Source organism: Taudactylus pleione, unplaced genomic scaffold, assembly GCF_031769625.1.
Source record: "Taudactylus pleione unplaced genomic scaffold, aTauple2 ptg000016l, whole genome shotgun sequence".
Classification (NCBI taxonomy): Eukaryota; Metazoa; Chordata; class Amphibia; order Anura; family Myobatrachidae; genus Taudactylus; species Taudactylus pleione.
The window spans coordinates 34,442,120-34,462,035 of record NW_028284418.1 but is presented as its reverse complement, the minus strand read 5'-3'; the positions used below and the strand labels follow the sequence as shown (position 1 = coordinate 34,462,035).

At 42.8% G+C, this 19,916-nt stretch overlaps 1 protein-coding gene across 1 annotated transcript in view; it reads left to right on the top strand.

Moving 5' to 3' along the window:
• PSD (pleckstrin and Sec7 domain containing) overlaps window positions 1–18,533 on the top strand; it is a 266,492-nt gene extending 247,959 nt beyond the window's left edge. The window contains exons 17-18 of the mRNA XM_088473556.1: window positions 11,339–11,482; window positions 17,882–18,533. Of these exons, the coding sequence (XP_088329682.1) occupies window positions 11,339–11,482; window positions 17,882–18,127 (390 nt within the window). The 3' untranslated portion in view covers window positions 18,128–18,533. The remainder of the gene's footprint in view (window positions 1–11,338; window positions 11,483–17,881) is intronic.
• The last annotated feature ends 1,383 nt before the right edge of the window (window positions 18,534–19,916 follow it).

Genomic DNA, 19,916 nt, shown 5'->3' with positions numbered 1-19,916 from the left:
GGTGATCATGACTTACTTTATCCCTATATCATATGTATCCTTTCTATAAACAACTAGAAGATAAGTATTTCTTTTGAGAAAGCTTTCCCAATAAATTTGACACTATAAAATAAGAATTAAAGAGAATAAGTAGCCTTTACAACAGGTATGTCAAACTCAAAATCCCAACCAGGCTGAATATTCAAGGTCTAAGAGTGTGTGGACGGCAAGAAAAAAAAAAGTCTTATATGCAATTTTGAAAGGTACAATATAAGGTTCATTCAATATAACATTATAAAGTTGCAGTCAAAGTTAGGTTCAGATGATAAAATAATATGCTCCTGATTCCCCCCCTCCCCCTTAATAATGTGCTCCAGATTATGTCATCCCCACATGACATAATATAGCGGGCCACATGTTTCACATGTCTGCTTTACAATATATACACAAATTGCCTATGATTTAGAGATGGTACATTATAAACAACTGTAATATTCAACTCGCTGCGCACAATTGGTCACAATCAACCCTGAAGGTAGTGTGTTCAACTTTGTTTATATGAGATGCAGGCTGGATTAAAACTGCAGACAACAATGAAACAATCACATTGTGCAAAGAAAGAGGTTTCACCGTTTCTCTAGTAAATTCAAGATAAATAAAATATCATTTAGCCACAAAGGTGAGGAAGCAATCGGGAAGCCGACTGCCTAAATACCGGCAGCCGGCTTCCCAACTGTCATATCCCGGCAAGGGTGAAATGCCGGGCGTCTAGATGTAGACTCCCGCATTTCCCCGACGCCGGGAGACTGGCGCCCGGCATCCCGATCGTAGAGATGCCGGGCGCCGCGAGCGGACAGCCCGGGGAGGGAGGGTTAGGTTTAGGGCTCCCGGGGGGGACTTAGGGTTAGGCACCCCCCTGGGAGGGTTAGGGTTAGGCTAGGGGGGGGGCGAGGGTTAGGGTTAGGCACCCCCGGGGGGGACTTAGGGTTAAGCACCCCCCCGGGGGGACTTAGGTTTAGGCAGCGGGGAAGGGGGTGGTTAGGGTTAGGCACTTAGAGGGGGGATTAGGGTTAGGCACTTGGGGGGGAAGTTAGGGTTAGGCACCCCTAAGGAGGGTTAGGGTTAGGGGGGTTAGGTTAGTAGATACTTACCTATCCACTATCGGGATTTCCAGCGCTGTCAGGCTTCCGCTGCTTCTAACTCTGCTCTTGTCGGGCTGCCGCTGACGGGAATCGAACCACCGGCCATGCGGCCGGCGGTATTTCATACCCATTCCCAAAGGTGCTCTCCCTGATTACATGTACGCTGTGTATACAAGCATTATAACAGTACACCCGAAGTGGAATCAAATAACATATATAAAACACAGTCAAGATCCCACATATCCTTAGAATAAACAGGTTTAATAACCTATTTTCTGAATATGTTCTGACCGAAGGTTCCTTAAAAAATACTTTTAAAACTCCCCTGATTTGTTATATTATTATCTGGATGAAGTTGTCTCTTAGTAGATGTAAAACCGGATATAGGACAATGGGGGAGATGTAAGAAGCCCAGAAGCGGTATAAGCGCACGTTAGGTGCCGCTATTCTACATCTACCCCTGTGTATTTCAATCACTTATTCACCAGTTGCATGTTATCCATCTCACACAGAGAAGGCTAGAGAGGCTGACCTTCTCTGTGTCTATTGATTGGTAACAGGTGAGCTGGTATATGATGGTACTATAATGTGAGCGGTTATTACACCTATTGCTGTATTATGCCTGCCTTCAGTGATTCAGGAGATTGTTTCATTCCATTCCCCAGAATCTTCACAGATAATTTTATGTCAGAATTTAGTAAGGTTTTTAGGATATCACTTGCACATGAATATGTGGATACATATTTTCAGTGTGTAATTTACATTATATGGGCCACTAACACTTGGGAGCCATTTATGAACAAGTGTTATCATATGCAACGAGTTTAAAACTCGTTGCATATGATAATGGTGCTCCAGCCAATCAGCTCCTAACTGTGATCAGTTTGAAAAATTACAGGAGCTGATTGGCTTGAGCACTATTATCATATGCAACGAGTTTTAAAACTCGTTGCATATGATAAAACTCATTGATAAATGGGCCCCTTGGTGAGGTAAAGTATTGATTATGAAGTTCGATGCCAGAAGATCTTCAAAAATGTATAATATGTAATGTATGCCACCTAATTGCCTATGATAATTCTTGTGCATTAAACACAGGAAAAAAAAGAGATTTGCCCTCCAGCACACTGCAGCAAAAACAATACTTAAATCCTACATGATAATAGCGATTCAGAGGTATTAGTTACACACACTTGCAAATATATGAATAAGCGCCAGGCCAATCGTCAAGGCTCCTTTATACTGGCGTCCCTAAAATTAAGGGGCTCACGTCCAAGAAGCAAGGCACCCCAAAAAAAATATCACTTCTCTATTTGTTTGTACATTATTTATGTCATTTTAATTATTTTTCATTTCATTAACACTTATTGATTTATCTTTACACATCTTTTCTTTATACTTCACTATCACCTTTTTTCCCTTTTTCGTGTGATGCCCTGGGGATGGCCCTTGGCTGGAATTTTTTTGGGGTGCCTTGCTTCTCGGACGTGAGCCCCTTAATTTTAGGGACGCCAGTATAGAGGAGCCTTGATGATTGGCCTGGCGCTTATTCATATATTTGCAAATGTGTGTAACTAATATCTCTGAATCGCTATTATCAAGTAGGATTTAAGTATTGTTTTTGCTGCAGTGTGCTGGAGGGCAAATCTCTTTTTTTTTCTGTGTTCAGTGTAAACCCCGCCCTTTACAAGCACCTGTGTTATGCAATTAAGCTGATCTGAGCAACTACCATTTTTTTTGCAAGTTTGGAGAGGCATGAAGGCAGTCAGCATTAGGAGGAGGTGCTGATGCTTATAGTGCCATGTGGAGGTTTTTTGGGGTACCTCCAAGGTAAGTTAGCTCTCAGCTTATATATGTACTGTTATCATGCAGTACATCAATTGTAATTATATGACCCAGAGTGGGTGCTACCATTATGTAGCAATAATTATTTTGGGGTGAGCATTTGGGAGTGGGGCCCCCAGGGGGGTTCTGACTGGGCCTTTCTCATGGCATCACCACTTAATTCACATAGAATACTTTTATCACTTCTCTATTTGTTTGTACATTATTTATGCCATTTTAATTATTTTTCATTTCATTAACACTTATTGATTTATCTTTACACATCTTTTCTTTATACTTCACTATCACCTTTTTTCCCTTTTTTCGTGTGATGCCCTGGGGATGGCCCTTGGCTGGAATTTTTTTGGGGTGCCTTGCTTTTCGGACGTGAGCCCCTTAACTTTAGGGACGCCAGTATAGAGGAGCCTTGACGATTGGCCTGGCGCTTATTCATATATTTGCAAATGTGTGTAACTAATACCTCTGAATCGCTATTATCATGTAGGATTTAAGTATTTTTTGCTGCAGTGTGCTGGAGGGCAAATCTCTTTTTTTTCTGTGTTCAGTGTAAACCCCGCCCTTTACAAGCACCTGTGTTATGCAATTAAGCTGATCTGAGCAACTACCATTTTTTTTTGCAAATTCTTGTGCATTAAACAGAAAGGAGATACAGCTGACTGTGTAGGGGGCAGGATTGGGCACTTTGTCATTATTCCAAACACCCGCTGTGGCAAAATTCTGCGATTCATGACTCTATTTATGTAATTTTAACCTCTCACCCTCCCTACGGACCTGCGATTTCCGACATTTATCACCCCATCTAGGAAGTGGGCAGGATTCGGAATATCCACCTAATCTTCTGGGGGTGTGGGGGACTACCGAAAAAACTGAGTTTCCCACAAATTCTGGGAGAGCTGGTACAGGGTAAACCTACAGATGTGTCCTTATACGTCTTTGCAGACTCAGATGCACACAGATATACAAGTGTCACATCTCAAATTAATCAGCACAGTTTGCTGGTGCGTCCTAGATGCATCACATTGCGACTTACCCCTTTCAGACATACTGAGATTCCCGGGATTTTGGCCAAATTTCCCAGGTCTCATGTCTGTGTGAAAGGTACCTACCCGGGAACACGTTCCCGGGTAGCCGCCCCTGCAATCGACCAGGGTCCAGACTTAAGTCCCGGGAAATTACCCTGCTTCTGTCTGAATGGTGCTACCCGGGAACGCTCAGCGCTGCTGCTTTGTTGGAGCTGACAGCGCAGAGCGTCCTATAGGATGCTCAGCGCTGCTGCTCACCACCCCCAGCACCGGCCGGCTGTGCCACAGCGGATATCAACATAGTTAAAATGTCGACATCTGGGAATTGTGACATAGTGAAAATGTCAACATTTGGTTTAGAGATACTTTAGAAGTGCATTGTTGACATTTTGACGATATCGACATGATGAACATGTTGACATGATTGATCACCATGTTGACATTCTCATGTTGACATGATCACCGTCAACATGATATAGTGAACCCCTCCCTGAGCTGTGTGTTGGTCGCCTACTAGTGCAATGCCTGAAGTTCCTGCATGACATTGAAGGTATGCCTTTCTTTTCAACACCCAGATTTCTGGGCAACAGAAAATCCTACCAAGGGCACCCCTCAGAAGTGGTGTAAGAGAGGAGGGGGCCCATGTGCAGGCTTCGATCGGGCCCCCTCCTCTCAGGCGGCGCAGTAGACTCTGTGTCAGAGTCTACTGTGTATGCGCAGGTTTCCGGGAACATGGCGCCGGCATCGCGTTCCTGGGTCATCTCTACTGCGCATGCGCAAATCACCGGAAAATGGCCTTGTGGCCATTTTCCTGGTGATTCTGTGGCCAACATCACACCAACGGAGCGGTACATATATTTATATGGTTGTGGCTAGATCTATATGGGTGCAGGGTGTGCTGTGTGTGGGATCCCCTGGGCCTAGAGGCCCGTGTGCACCCATTATAGATATGCCCCTGGAATATATCTGTTTAATCAAGAACTTTCCCTCTTCATCTTTTATTGTTTCTTAAATGTACATTTGTTACTCCACTGACTTTAGCACTTTGTGTCATTACAGTGGAATGATAGTGGATGTGAATGATTATTTAATTTAAGTTGTTTATTAGACTTTAAATATGTTTTCTGGATAGAAAGTTAGTGCTTTCACCCTTTATTGTTCGTTCATTTCTGTTTAGTATTTGTAGTACGTTTGTGTTTACTTGTAGCATTAAGCAGTAAGGAGACTAGAGTTGAAATGGGGAAAAGAGTTACATAAAACAATTTAACAAGACTCACGTTCCAAATACAGCGCTAGTAGCTAACTGTTACATAATATGAAATGTATTGCGCCAATTGACAGAATAATACTGAAATCAAAACAAGCATTGAAGACCGCTTTTACATCAAGGTTTTGTTCCGTGGAGAGTGTAATGTGGACTAAGCTTATTAGATAGTGAATCAGGGGTGTATTAAGAGAGGTTGGGGCCTGTGTATGGTCTCCGTCCGGGACCCCCTCCTCTCTACCTGGCACTGCAGCACAGTAGACTCTGAGCTCTAGTAGACTCTAGTTCTGTGCCAGAATCTACTGCATATGCACAGGTCTCCTGGGAAAAGGCGTCACAGCCAATTTCCTGGAGATTTACCTACTGCGCATGCACAAAACGCTAGGAGAATGCCTGCTGCGCCATTTTCCTGGTGATATGTGCTGCGCTGCTGCCGTTGACGTGAGGCTCTGGAGAGGTAAGTAGTGAAGAAATGGGTGCAGGGTGGGAGGTCTGGGCCCCCACACCATGCGCCCATTATACAGTATATACGCCAGTGGAGATAATTATGGTTATACTTTAATATATAGCATTTATTAAATGGGACATAATAGGTTTTATTATATACCTATGCATTAATTAATTTTTCCCAAGGTAACGCTGGTCCACACTTATATATATTCTCTGTATATGCATGGATTTCATGATAAGTTGTTTGACTACTATTGAAAATTGGATTTGAACTATATGTGATGTACTGATATTACATAAGTGATGTAAGTCATTTCCAAAGTGTACCAATTCAATGTATATGTTGGTAATGGTGCAATTATTATTATAGCAGTACAACAACCCCTAACATTTATACTATAATTATATTGGGATTCCTCCCTCATAGTTAGAATCTGGTTAAATAAGGATTATATCCTGTACCTAAGATGGACTACTGTTGGAATTCATTTTGTGTTATATGACATTTTGTGCCATATGTACCTAAAACAGATTACTATGGTATATAATTCTGTGTTATACAAGTGTTGCGTAATAAGACTCCATGTATGTGACATTAGTCATGGCAAATTCACACTGCTTTAACTTCATACTTGCTGACCTCTGAAGGTTGGCACTGCGGGGATGGGGATTGGTGGGTCTGGGGGCAGGGGCTCGGCAGAGGTGGGCAAGTCAGGGGCGTGATGTGACCGCATCATCATAACCCTGCCCCACTATGCAATGCCAAGATTACAGACATTGTGGAGCAGGGACAGAGCCCATGATGACGCAATTCAATGCTAATTGCGTCATCGACCGCCTGTGCTGCCCACTTCACTGGGGAAGTGGGTGGCCACGGCCGGGTGACCCCAGCCCCCGGGAGACTTGTCCCTCTGACTGGCAGCACCACACGATTTTTGGGAGCTTCCCGGCTGTTCCGGAAGGGTAGGGAAGTATGTTTTACTCACATGACAGGAATGATAATGTTATGAAAACATAGGTACTTAAATTACTGACCATCAAAACTCTAATTGTGATTCTTCCCTCTTAGTGGGATTTGGTAAATGAAAAGTGATATATATCTTGTACTATACCAAAAGGTGGTAATCGCCACAGTAGTCAGATTTTATACTATGCACTTGGCAATTATCACTGTAGGACTACAGCATATATGAGATTAATATAATCCGGTATATTGGCAATATCAAACAGTTTACCGTTTAATTTAAAAATAAATTTTTAACACTTCGCCCTCCTCCTTAATTATATGTTGCAAAGTGGGATCTTCTCTCACACAGATGCTCCTAATAGATGAGCCACTATACTGTATGTAAGTAATATTATATTGCTTATTCCTATTAAATGAATATACATTAAAAGTTTTATCTTATTTACAATTGGCACATTCTGACAGTTTTTTCTGTCTCAGTGGTCTCTAATCTAAAGTGTGACGCCAAGCAGAGTCTCTTTCCTATTTCTCTTTGGTTTTATTATTATTATTATTATTATTGTTTATTTATATGGTGCCACAAGTGTTCTGCAGCGCCTTACATAGAACGTTATATAATAGTTATAATGTCTTGGGGGAGCACAACTAGCTGACCGATTCTAAGTGCCTCTAGAAATAAAACATAAGAGGGACATTCGGTTCAATATATATCTATGTAATTAAATCATACAGTTCGTACACGTTATAAGATAGATATATATTAGCCTTATTTCTAATTTAGGGGGGAATGCAAGTTTCAACGATAATTTGCCGCAAACTAATGGAGGCAGTGGGGCTATTCAATTAGAGCAGAAGGCAGGCCCTGGCTGCAGATAACAAGGATTTTTTTTATTAGCCGGAGCTGGCTCGAAAAGAAATCCGCGTTAAGTAGCCTGTATGCGGGTGCAGCAACCTTGTTAACCCATACTTCCGGGAACTTATCCTGGATTCTATGCGTTAACGTGCATTATCACAGTAATTTATCGGGCAAGAAAATGGTGCTCTAATTAAATATCCCCGGGCTTAAAGCCTGAGGCTACTACCTTTCTTCACACACGGTAAATTACTGCTGCAAATTTAATTCTCCCGTTATTAAACAGTATGGAACCTTTATCCTGTGCGGACTATTTCCACAAACTCCCTTTTTCTGTCCATTCCATAATAGAAAGATATAATTGTTCCAGTAATGTGTAATGTCTCATGGTCTGATCTAATTGGGAGGTCCTAGTGCAGCTAGTTTTTCTTTTTTTTCTTGTTGGTGTAAATAGAATATAGAGTCCAATCCCCTCCTGGGAACTTCAAAAAGAGTCAATAATTATAGCATGATTTGCAGCAGCGATGTTTGACTGAGTATCGGGCTTTAGATATATGAATGGTACAAGTAACAAGGATATACTCTGTTGCAAAAACTTAAAGGACAGATGATATATCAAATTTGTTTATATCCTGGGTGCAAGACACCCACAAAAAGAGGAAGAGTGTATAAAATCTCCCTCAGATTTATATCCGTGAATATGCAAAATTATGAGTAACATTGGGCAGATATTTACAGTCCTGTATATCCTACAGTAGCTACTTACTGACGACAAAAAAAAACGAACTGAAGCTCCAAAGGGGGTGAGTACGTATAGTTTTAGTTGCAGCAATAAATATTAATTATGAAGCATCTGTGCATTATATGTAAAATACATGTAACAAGGGCATACTTTGGGCAGGCAGCATGTCCTTTAAATTTATATGTCAAATTTGCTTTGGCAATAAAGTAAAGTTATCCCCATAAAAGAGGAAATGTGTCTAAATCACCCACTGATATAAGATCCACAAAAAACTAAATGTAGCTACACAGCTGGGCAACATTAGGCAGGCATTTACAATCCAGAACAACCTCGTTATTTAATGACAGCACAATGAACCACAGTAGATTTATAGGAGTGTTCAGAAAAAATTGCAGTCAAGGAAGACCTTAAAGTCATTACTAAGGTTGTCCTTGTCACATACAATCTAAATGTGTTGTGAAATACACTTCATAGCATACTTATGTCAAGTGAAGCCATATCACAACTGGAGTTGTCTCAGCCTGTGTAGGACACCTCATAATCCCCAAGGAACCACTCCGGCAGGCAGCTGTAGGTTTAACAGGACCTTTGGGAGTAAATAAACAGAAAAAGCTCCTTTAATAAAGATGGCCTCAGGGGGACTAGTTATATTTGAATTTTCAACTCTATGTATTAGGCAATCAGAACAAAGGTATCTCTCCATAGATTTCTGATTTATTGGCTTCAGACATCCCAGAGCTTGCAAACAATCTGCTTTGCAATATCAACATTTTCAACCTCTGCAAGAGTAAAGTGATAACATTCATGTGGATTTTGGGCAACAACTTTGTTTGCATATTATGGATAATGTTTGGTAGCTCCTAAAGCTGTGGTAGAGCTAGCAACTAAGGCCCTCATTCAGAGCCGGACGCTCTGAGCAGAGCGCACGCTCTGAATGAGGGCCGCCCTCCATAATTATGGAGCGTCCTCCTGGACGCTCGTATAGCTGTGGGTCACCACCCACAGCCTATACGAGCGTGCAGGTTGATGGCCGCGATGGTCTTGACCATCGCGACCATCGCCACTGTGAGCCGGAGCCTGTGGTTGAGTTTCTCAACAGCAAGGCCCTGAGTGATTTTGGCTCTATCAGAGCCAAAATCACTCCCACTGAAATAACTAGTGATGTCAGTGGGCCGGCTTCTGATGGTAGGCGTTCCCTTGGGAACGCCCCCGTCAGGCCCTAAGTGTCTACTCATTAGGTCAGTAGCTCTTCAACTGGACGATCAGCAGAATGTGTATGATGAGTGAGGGGGTGCAGCATTAATCACCCCTGTAGCAGATAAGTAATTCCTAGCTTATTAGCACTCTATCGTTCTCACTGTGTAAGTTAGTATTGAGTCTCTGCAGTTGTGACAGGTGAAAGATCCAATGTTTATAATAGCAAGGATTATAAAATGGTATTTCTAATCCCTATTGGCTTTAGCTGCAAATGGTAGTCCCAGTGGTTATGATACACAATTTACAGAGAGCTCCTTTAGAAGAGGATGAAGTGCTCTCCTCTGGGAGAGTGTATGCATGGAGATATCCGGATAGAGCTGCACTTGGAACCCACCAGTCTGGGAGAGTGTATGCATGGAGATATCTGGATAGAGCTGCATTTGGAATCCACCAGTCTGGGAGAGTGTATGCATGGTGATATCCGGATAGAGCTGCACTTGGAACCCACCAGTCTGGGAGAGTGTATGCATGGAGATATCTGGATAGAGCTGCATTTGGAACCCACCAGTCTGGGAGAGTGTATGCATGGAGATATCTGGATAGAGCTGCACTTGGAACCCACCAGTCTGGGAGAGTGTATGCATGGAGATATCTGGATAGAGCTGCACTTGGAACCCACCAGTCTGTTTGCTTAGAGTCTGGCTTTCACCATTACTAAAATGTTTCACTCTTAATAAAATGATCCCTGTAAATAACAGTACTGCAGGTAGATATACAGTACACTGGCTAAATAAACTAGTATAGCCTTGCGGGAATGCTACAGATGTGTCTTGCTCATCTAGCCTCAATGCACCATGCATACTAGCGTCGGGTGTCTTTTTTTCCCCAAAAATGCGTCTTCAGTCGCAGTCAATGTGACTAGGACACATCCGCACACTGTGCTGCTTAATTTGATATGCGCTACCTGTATATCTGTGGCACTTGAGTATGTAAGTGGAACTTGGATTGGAAAAAAAACTGTGGTCGATGCATTGCAGCACTTTGCAGGCTGATTGAGTGGACACAGATATACGAGTGTCACATATCAAATGAATTAGCACAGTCTCCTGGTGCGTCCTAGTCACATTACATTGCAACTTAGATGCATTTTCTGCAAACAAGATGACTGGCACTAGCATAGTCTTACAGGACCAAGCTCACCGCAACTGCAGTAAAGATGAGTGAGGACACATCTGTACTTAGGTTAAATGCCACATACTCCAGACAAAGCAATAAGTGCTTAGTGGGGGCTATATGATCCGGATACATTGCAATGTTGCTCTTGGTCAGACTGGATTGTTTGGGCAATGAAGAAGTAAGCTTTTTTGTGAACTGTGTATAAAGATGGTAATTGGGTAGAATCTCCTAGGGAGGTTAAAAGGGTGGTTTGGGGATTTAATATGCTTCACTGAAGAGGTGAGTTTTCACAGCATGCCTGGATGCTTGGAGGCTAGAGGAAAATCTTATTGTGTGAGGGAGGGCATTCCACAGACTGGGTGCACCCGAATAAGTCCTGTAACCGGGAATGGGAGTAAGTATGAGAGATGGAGATCTTGTGCAGAGTGGGAGGGCTCGTGTTAAGAGATTCTTTTGAACAAAGAGATATATGTTGGTGCAATTTTATTTATTGCCTTGTAAGTCACCAGAGGTATTTTAAATTGGATTTGCTGTAGGAAACCATTTTGCAATAAAAATCAGTCTAGCCAAATTAGATTGTAGGGTAGTCTTTTTAGTTTATACAAATGAACAGTGAAATGAATTAAATGTTGATGTATGCTGATAAAAATGTCCTGAAATCTTAAAAAAAAAATGTTTACCAGATGTATTTTAATATTTAGGAGGAACAGGTGAAAACACATGAATCTAAATTCAAGAGCATGTCATCAAGCTTAATAGAACACCGCACGTCTCCTCCCGATAAGAAGGTGAAAGGAAAAGAGGTGGATGAATTTAAGCAAAAGGAAGACTACCTAGAATTTGAGGTACATCTTGTGAAGTCGTGTTTTTTGGGGGGGGTTTTATAGTATTTATTAAGCTTTTTCAAATATAAGAAAGGGGAGGGCACAAAATGGAGAAAAGGAAGGATAAGGGAAACAATGTATAATAAGTTAATTGACAACAATATTCAAAATACAGTATACAGATGTGTCCTCATCTGTCTCTGCAGCAGCCGCACCAAACAGTCCCTCTCTGCGTGCCTGGTCAGGGGCGTATTAAGAGAGGAGGGGTCCTGTGTTCATTCCCTGTCTGGGGCCCCCTCCCCTCTCCCCGGCGGACGGCAGCAGTAGGCTCTGGCCACTAGAGTGTGCCGCCAAGAGTTTACTGCACATGCGCAGGTCACCGGGGAAATGGCGCAGCTGACATTTTCTCTGCGATTTCCTCCCTACGCATGGGGAAAAAGCGGAAAAATGGCCGCGGCTGACATGTTCCAGCGTTTTGTGCAGGGCTGAGACACCTGACGCATGACCTCAGAGAGGGAAGTATTAGATAATATGGGTGTAGGATGTGCGGTGCGGGCCCCCCCCCGACCCTGGGGCCCGTGTGTACCGCACACCCTGCACCCATTATAGATACACCCCTGCGCCTGGTCCCGTGAGACTTTTCTAGCACCTGTCATCTTTTTTTGCTCAAAATGCATTTAAGTCACAGAGACGCTGCACCAGAAGACTGTGCTGATTAATTTGAAATGTGACACTGGACAGTATATGTGCAGGTGCGCAGGAAGGGGGGTTTCTGAGTACCCAGAAACCCCCCCTGCCCGCCGATCACGAAGTGTAGTGCAGACCGCATTGAGTGCTAACAAACAGACCGCCGCCGCCACCGGGTAGTACGCTCGTACTACCCGGCGGCAGTGTGTTTACTTTATCAGCCAATGAGAGTCAGACAGACTGTCATTGACTGCTGCATCCACGGAGGGAGCCGGCTGTAGCTCACTCATGAGTTCCACCTTCCGGCTCCAGCCGCAGCGGGTGATGGGAGAGATAGTGCAGAGCGGGCCTGGAGGAACGGACAGTAGCAGGAGCAGGGATTGAGGTAAGTTGTGGGGTTTTTTTTGAGTGTGTGTGTGTGTGTGTGTGTGTAAGGGGCACGGGCAATGACACTGATACTGCATAGGGGGGCACTGTATAGGGGTTCTGGCCGCTTCTAGGGGCACTGTATAGGGGGGGTCACTTTATAGATGGGGTGGCCACTACTGGGGGCACTGTATATGGGGGGTTGCTACTGGGGGCACTAAATAGGGGGTGGCCCTTTCTGGGGGCACTGAATAGGGGGACTACTACTTGGGACACTATAGAAGGGGACTACTACTGGGAGCACTATATAAGGGGCACTACTCGGGGACTTACTGGGGGCACTACTGGGGGGGCGACTACTGAGGGCACTGCATAGGGGGGACTACTACTGGGAGCACTGCATAGGGGGGACTACTACTAGGGGCACTGCATAGTGGGGACTACTACTGGGGGCAATATATAAGGGGCACTGCAAAGGGGGGGACTACTACTGGGGGCACTATATAATGGGCACTACTGGGGTTACTGCAAAGCGGGGACTACTACTGGGGGCACTGCATAAGGGGGACTACTACTGGGGGCACTGCAAAAGGAGGACCACTAATGGGGGGAGGGGGGTCTTTAATAAATCATGCTAGCTGTATTTATTTGCCTGCTGCATTCATGTTATTTAGTGATAGAGGTGTGTGTCTGTGTCAGTCAGTGTGTGTGTACCCCGTCATAGGCTGAGTGGTATATTTTACTGTAGTGGTCCTAAATCCTGTGTAAGCTGTTTCTATCTATCTACCTACCTGTCTGTCTATCAATTTGTGGCTAGATGTCTTTTCATTGGTTCGGTAACCAAGGATTTGGAAACCCCCTATCAAAATCCTGCATTTGCCACTGATGTGTGTGCGACTGAGTCTCGGAATCAGAATGTGAAGTGCTACCATGCAATGGCTGCAGTTTTTCTTCACTGTCAAGTTCCATCAGTCGCACCCAGATATACAAGTGTTGCATATCAAATTAATCCGCACAGTCTGCTGGAGTGTGGTTGCACGGGATCTGGTGGCTCACTCACAACTGTTGCGATTCTGATAGGCGAGGAAGATTACAGGAGTCCAAGTAGGCATGAATGCAGGCTAACAACGCTGAGGAGGGGTGCAGCTAGTACGCAGGTCATATAAGGAAGAGTAAAAATCCAGTATCTGCTGAGGCATAGAGCTGAGAGCCATTTCTTTGTGTTTTTACGTTTTTCAGTCTCTTGGAAGCAACGTTGAAAGGAAGAGTAACAGAAATATGAGTTCTTAAAAAGAGTTTAATAGTGACCAAAATATTAACAATTGTTTGAGGTAACAAATACATGAGCAAACAAGATACATATGCACAAATTACTCTAGAAACATATTGTGAATTATTACATAATTTCGCAAATAGCCTAGAATTAAGCTGAGCAAAGGACAAATTCTGATCAAGCCAATTAAGTGATTCACACCACTAGGTGGCATAAAATTCTTGTATTGTACATTTTTATTAAATTGAGTTCTATAGTAACCTTTATTAGGGAAGTTATTAAGTTAACTAGCAAAATAAGTATATAAAACTATACTCATAAATAATATAAGAAATATATCTACAAGGTGGATTGAAAAGGTTTTAACCACACGTACAGCTACCCAGTGCGTAAAGTGGTCCTAGAGATGTGGTGGAACTCTTCCCCCCCCCCCCCCCCCGTTCTCTATTCTTTTTTAATAAAAGGACTGGGTAGACGCGCACCACAAAAAGGGGCGTGGTCTCAAAATAAAGGGGCGTGGTCACACAATAGTAGCACAATTTTATTCACGTTACACCACACATAGGGCCTGATTCAGACCCGCTCGCAAGCGGGTCTATGTTTGGCCCCTGCGCATGCGCCGCGTCCGGCGTGCACATGCGCGGGCCTGAAGTTCAGTCGCTCCGGGGCTCGCTACAAGACGGGGCTTTTGTCGATATTGATTGACAGCTCGCCCTGTTTTGAAGGCTTGGAGGGGGGGTGGCTGCACAAACGCTGGCATTCCCTTAGGAACGCCTGCCGTTTGTGGGCGGCCCTACTGACATCACTCGTGATGGCAGTAGTGGACTTCCTGCTCTATTAGAGGATTGAGTCCACTCAGGCTTGTGAGAGCTGAGACCCTACCACAGGAACTCCTCGCAAGCCTAATAATCGCAACCATCTCCAGCCCACTCGCACAAGCTGTGGGTGGGTACCCACAGCTTAGCGAGCAGCAGGAGAAAAAATAAATAAAAAATCCCCGCCCTGATTCACAGCGAGCGGCTCTGAATCAGGCCCATAGTGCCCCTGATTCACATTACACCACATAGTAGTGTCCCTTATTCATGTTATGACACACAGTAGTGCCCCTTTTACACAATGCCCACATTAGTGCCCCTTTACACAATTCCCACAGTAGTATGTGCCCCTAATACACATGCCCACAGTAGTAGTGTCTCTTATACAATGCCAACAGCAGACTGCCCCTTACACATAATGACCACAGCAGTAGTGCCCCTTATGTAATGTCCCCTGTAGTTGTGCCTCTTATGCAATGCTCCCAGTAATAGTGCCCCCCAGTAGTAATCAGCCCAAGTGGTATTGCCCCCATTAAAAGTGCCCCCAGTAGTTATGCCCCCAGTGGTACTGCCACCAGTAGTAGTAGTAGTACCCCTTACGCAAAAAACCCACAATATTTACCTTAAGGCCTGCTCCTGCGTCCGCTGCCGTCCGGTCCGATGAGAGTCATGACTGTTCTCCCTTCAGCCACTGCAGGAGCCGGAAGGCGGAGCTCAGGAGTGAGCTCCAGCCTCCGACTGCCACTGTAGGGAAGGAGCAGGGCGTCCGCTGGTAACAAAATCTCAGTGGGCACCTGGAGCTACTCCAGCCCGGCTCCTTGACTGGCCGGGTAAAGTAGGCTGGAGGAGGCGGAACTCTTTCCACCTCCAAATAGAACTGACGGAACACAGTTCCACCCCATTCTTGCCCACTTTAACCCCTGCAGATATCCATGTATAGAAAAGTGTGCCAATTTGGCCAGCTCAGCTAGAGTGAGAGGAGGACTAGACTCTTATCACAGGTATCATACACCACAGCTGTACATTTTTTTTTTCTTCTGTAATCTATGGATTTGGATGTTTTACAGTATTTATCACAATTATTATTTCATTAAATGTTATATAGAGTGAGTGCTCTCATCAATTATCAGATTTGGAGGTTCCACTATGACCCATGGGACTGTTCATGACATATACTTTGTGGTTAGAATATTGATCTGTTGTCTTAAACAACTATCACTGTATTGTTTGATTTATCTTTGGCGGAATTAGCACCAGAAGTGGAACCGTATTGGTTCCTGAATATTCTTCATAGCAGCCTTAAATGGAGGTGACCATTTAACTGTTTACAAGAAGTCTGTGGACAGTGCATTTCTGATTGGTCCCTGTACTTCTGTTTATTAATAACGTATCTGCCTAATATTTGCTTATTCTGAGTGTTATGCAGCCGTATTTAAGTCAATATAGTCTATTATATATCTGCATATTTATTTGTAATTAAATTGAAGTTTTATTATTGTTTAGAGCTATTGTCTGAAGTAATTTTTCTTTCTTAATTAATGTTATGTAGTCTGAGGTACAGTGCAGACAGTGCAGCACTTGTGGAATTTTCTTAGGTATATACTGAGGACAAGTCCCACTTGAATTAGCATTGAATATGTTAAATACTGTTGCATCTAGATATATAATGAACCAAGAATGTAGAGAAATATGTAACATGGTAATTAGGTTTGAAATATTAGAACTGGAATACTGACTAAGGCAGTAAGTCTATTCTCCAAATCATTTTGCAAGTTCATTAACAGTAAGATAAATAAAACTGCTAATATTGGCACTACAAAATAGGGGGAAATATAATAATTGTATAATAAAAAGCAGGGCATTGTATCCTACTTTTTTCCCCTACAGTATTCGTAAATGAGGAAAAATTTTATTGTGAAATATATTGTAAACACTAATTTGGTAATTGTCAGTATGATTTCATGAAGCAGCGATCATGCCTAACCAATATAATTCATTTTATGAGGAAGTAAGTTTCACACTGGATATTGGTAGTGCAATTGAAATGATATAGTTTGTATTTTGCAAAAGGGTATGATACTGTTCCACTTAACAATCTGTTACCTGTATTAGGGAAAAGTACGTACATGGGCAGAGAAATGGATGACGCATAGAAGACAAAGAATAAATATAAACGGCATATATTCAGACTGCATTAAAATTGTGTGTAGTGATTACTTTGTCTCTATATAGTGCTTCCTAATATCATTGGCACCATATAAATAATAATAATAATAATAATAGAACAGTAGTCTGTACAAAGCTCTTTTGTCTACATTTGTTTTTATTAAGGAGCTTGTAAATGGCCTAGAGACTAAGGGGATTGCTGGAATCCCGCCACCCGGCAAAATGCCGACGCCGATATCCTGAAGGTGATCAGGATACCGGGGTCGGCATCCTGAACATCCGGACCCCGGTAAGTGTCGCAGTTTCCCCGGGGATGTGGGGAGGTTAGATTTAGGCAACCCTGGGGGGAGATTAGGGTTAGGCACCCCCCAGGGAGAGTTAGGCTCTAGGGAGGGGGCTTAGGCACTCCCGGGGGGAGGTTAGGGTTAGGCACCACCCAGGGAGAGTTAGGCTCTAGGGAGGGGGGTTAGGGTTAGGTACCCCCCGGGAGGGTTAGGTATAGGGTGCGGTAAGGGTTAGGCACCACCGGGGGGGGAGGTTAGGGTTGGGGGGGAGAAGAGTAGGGATAGTATACTTACCACCCCTGTCAGGATCTTCAGCGTTCGGGCTTCCGGCGTTGGGATTTCATACCGATTCCAGACTAAGGTGTCCATATTTACTGATGACCCCAACCTGTGTATGGGTAATAATATGTAGTACAGAAATATTTAGACAAAATAGTAAATGGTGTCATGAAATGGCAGATTAATTTTATAAATGTACAAATACCATTTATAGATTAAAATAAAGTCATGGCCTGCATAAAAAGATGGACAAACGAATGTAATTCAAACATAGGGGTAAATGTTATATGCTGCGGACTGCTGGCACCGGCGAGTTCTGTACGTGGCGGCCCAATGTTTTAAAGTAGCTGTTATTTAATTGGCAAAACCAGGCTGATTTTGTTTTCTAATGACTGTTACTTTAAAACATCCGGCAGACTCACATGAAAGGGTGGTTTAGCTGTGAAGTTCCTCAGAAGTGATGATAGAAAATACACTAACCACATGTAATGATGCATGAAAGAACAGAACATTTTATGTATTTAGTATATATTTTTCTTCCCTATTACAGAAATCCCGCTATGGCACGTACGCCATGCTCTTGAGGGCCAAACTGACGGCGGGTACTGAAGATTTGGAAGCTTTTGAAACCAGTTTGTTCGACTCTGCAGAAAATGATGAGGATGGACTTAAGAAATCACGCTCCAGTCCTTCTCTAAATCTGGATCCACCCGTCGCATCCACCAAAGCTAAGTGTCACGTGTCTTCAAGAGGAAGCTGCAGACCAACGCACAGCAGCAACAGGCAGAAATCGTGAATGGTCTGCCAGGACAAATCTCCGTGAAAGAAGAATTTGAGGCCCCTCTTTCCTCTGTAACTGGTGTGTTGGGTTTCAAGCTGGTACCAATAAGTATTGCATGATTTAATACTTTTTGCTGGTACATGCTTCGATAAGCTCAGTCCTGTAAAAGGCCAGCTTCTAAAACCAGCAGTGAGATTCCTATGATGGATAACAAGCTGCAGAATCACTGTAAGCACTGCCCGCGTGTAGGATACAATATGGATTGTGTAAGAGGAGAGACCTGCATGTGAGTGAAGTCCATATCTGTATGTCAGGATGAAGATGTTAAACCTTTTCTTGTATATGTAAGCCATTCAAATCCAGCGGGACCATATTTTTACATTTTGTTAGTGGGAAACTACCAAAAAAAAAAATAATTGTAATAAAGTTTCCTTGCAAACCTAAGTGGACTTCATTATGGAAACACATACAGCACATAAACTTTGCTACAATTTAATCCTTTTTTATGGCGACAATGAAGAGATGAAAACCTCCTGTTCTAAACACACAAGGGCAATGTACAGAATTTCTATTCTCGTTTTGTATATGTTTCGGCTACTTGCGCAATTGAGAGGAGCAAGCAGGGTGAAACGACAAAGCAGCAAAAATGGAACTTAGATTTTCTGAGGGCAAAATGGCTTCTTCATTTCAGAATGGTGCCATTACTTAACTGGACTCCTCCCTTTTTGTGACATATTTTTGCACTTTTACTACTTTATGGAATTTGATTGTCATGCTGATATTTTGTAGTATTAATGCTCCTTTTTGAGGTCCGGGAATTGTTTTCTTTCATGCTAAAAAAAAAACAAAAAAGAAAAAAAAACAAAATTGAATGTCAATTTTCATTACAATTCTTAAGGGAAGTTTACACTTAACGTAAAAAAAAAAAAGGCAAAAACAACGCAACATTCTCCGCATGTGTCAGAAACGTCCGTCAGTGACTTCTTTACTTCTTTCCCATCAGACATTGGACCTGGCAGGCCAACTTTGGATGTATAGCACCTAAAGATTACCAGCAACATTTGTCAACCACAGCTTTAGGGAGTGACTTTGTTACAAGTGAAAGTAGAAATTCGTGTGGATAATTGGGACAACGTAAAGTCTTACGATAAAATGCAGTTGAATTTATATGCCAAGCATTTAAGCCATATTTACAATCTAAACCAGTTTGTTAGGTGGGCTAGAATGCCACTTGTTTTACATTAGTTTTCCACACACTAAAAACAGATACACAACCTATAATCCCTGTATTGCTCTATATCACCATTTCCCTACTTATCACTAACCAATGACCTATCTGCTTCACCAGAAATTCCATACCAAATCCGATTACTCATCATAAGCAGAAGAAACCACATAAGATTATTTTCTTTGGTTAGTGTCAAATTCATTATAGAATATGATTATACAACTTGTGTAAGTAACATTCGATTTCATGTATATATATATATACGTATGTAGTGCCAATTGCCCCAGCATCTACTGATACATCAAAGGCCTTTTATTCCTGTTTTTAGAACATAATTAGTTGACATATGAAGTAGATCTGGAAACAGATATCCTAGCACCCATGTGTGTGTCATTTAGTAGCCACTAAGTTATTTTATAGACATTCCAGATTATCTTCTAGGCTATTTGTTAATCAAATATGCTAGATCCTCTGTCTCTGGATAAAGGGCGATATTAGTATAGGCTTACCGGAACGTCAGTGACCAAAGCTTTTCAATGTACAGATTGTCACAATTGTCTATATAGAGAGTTTCAT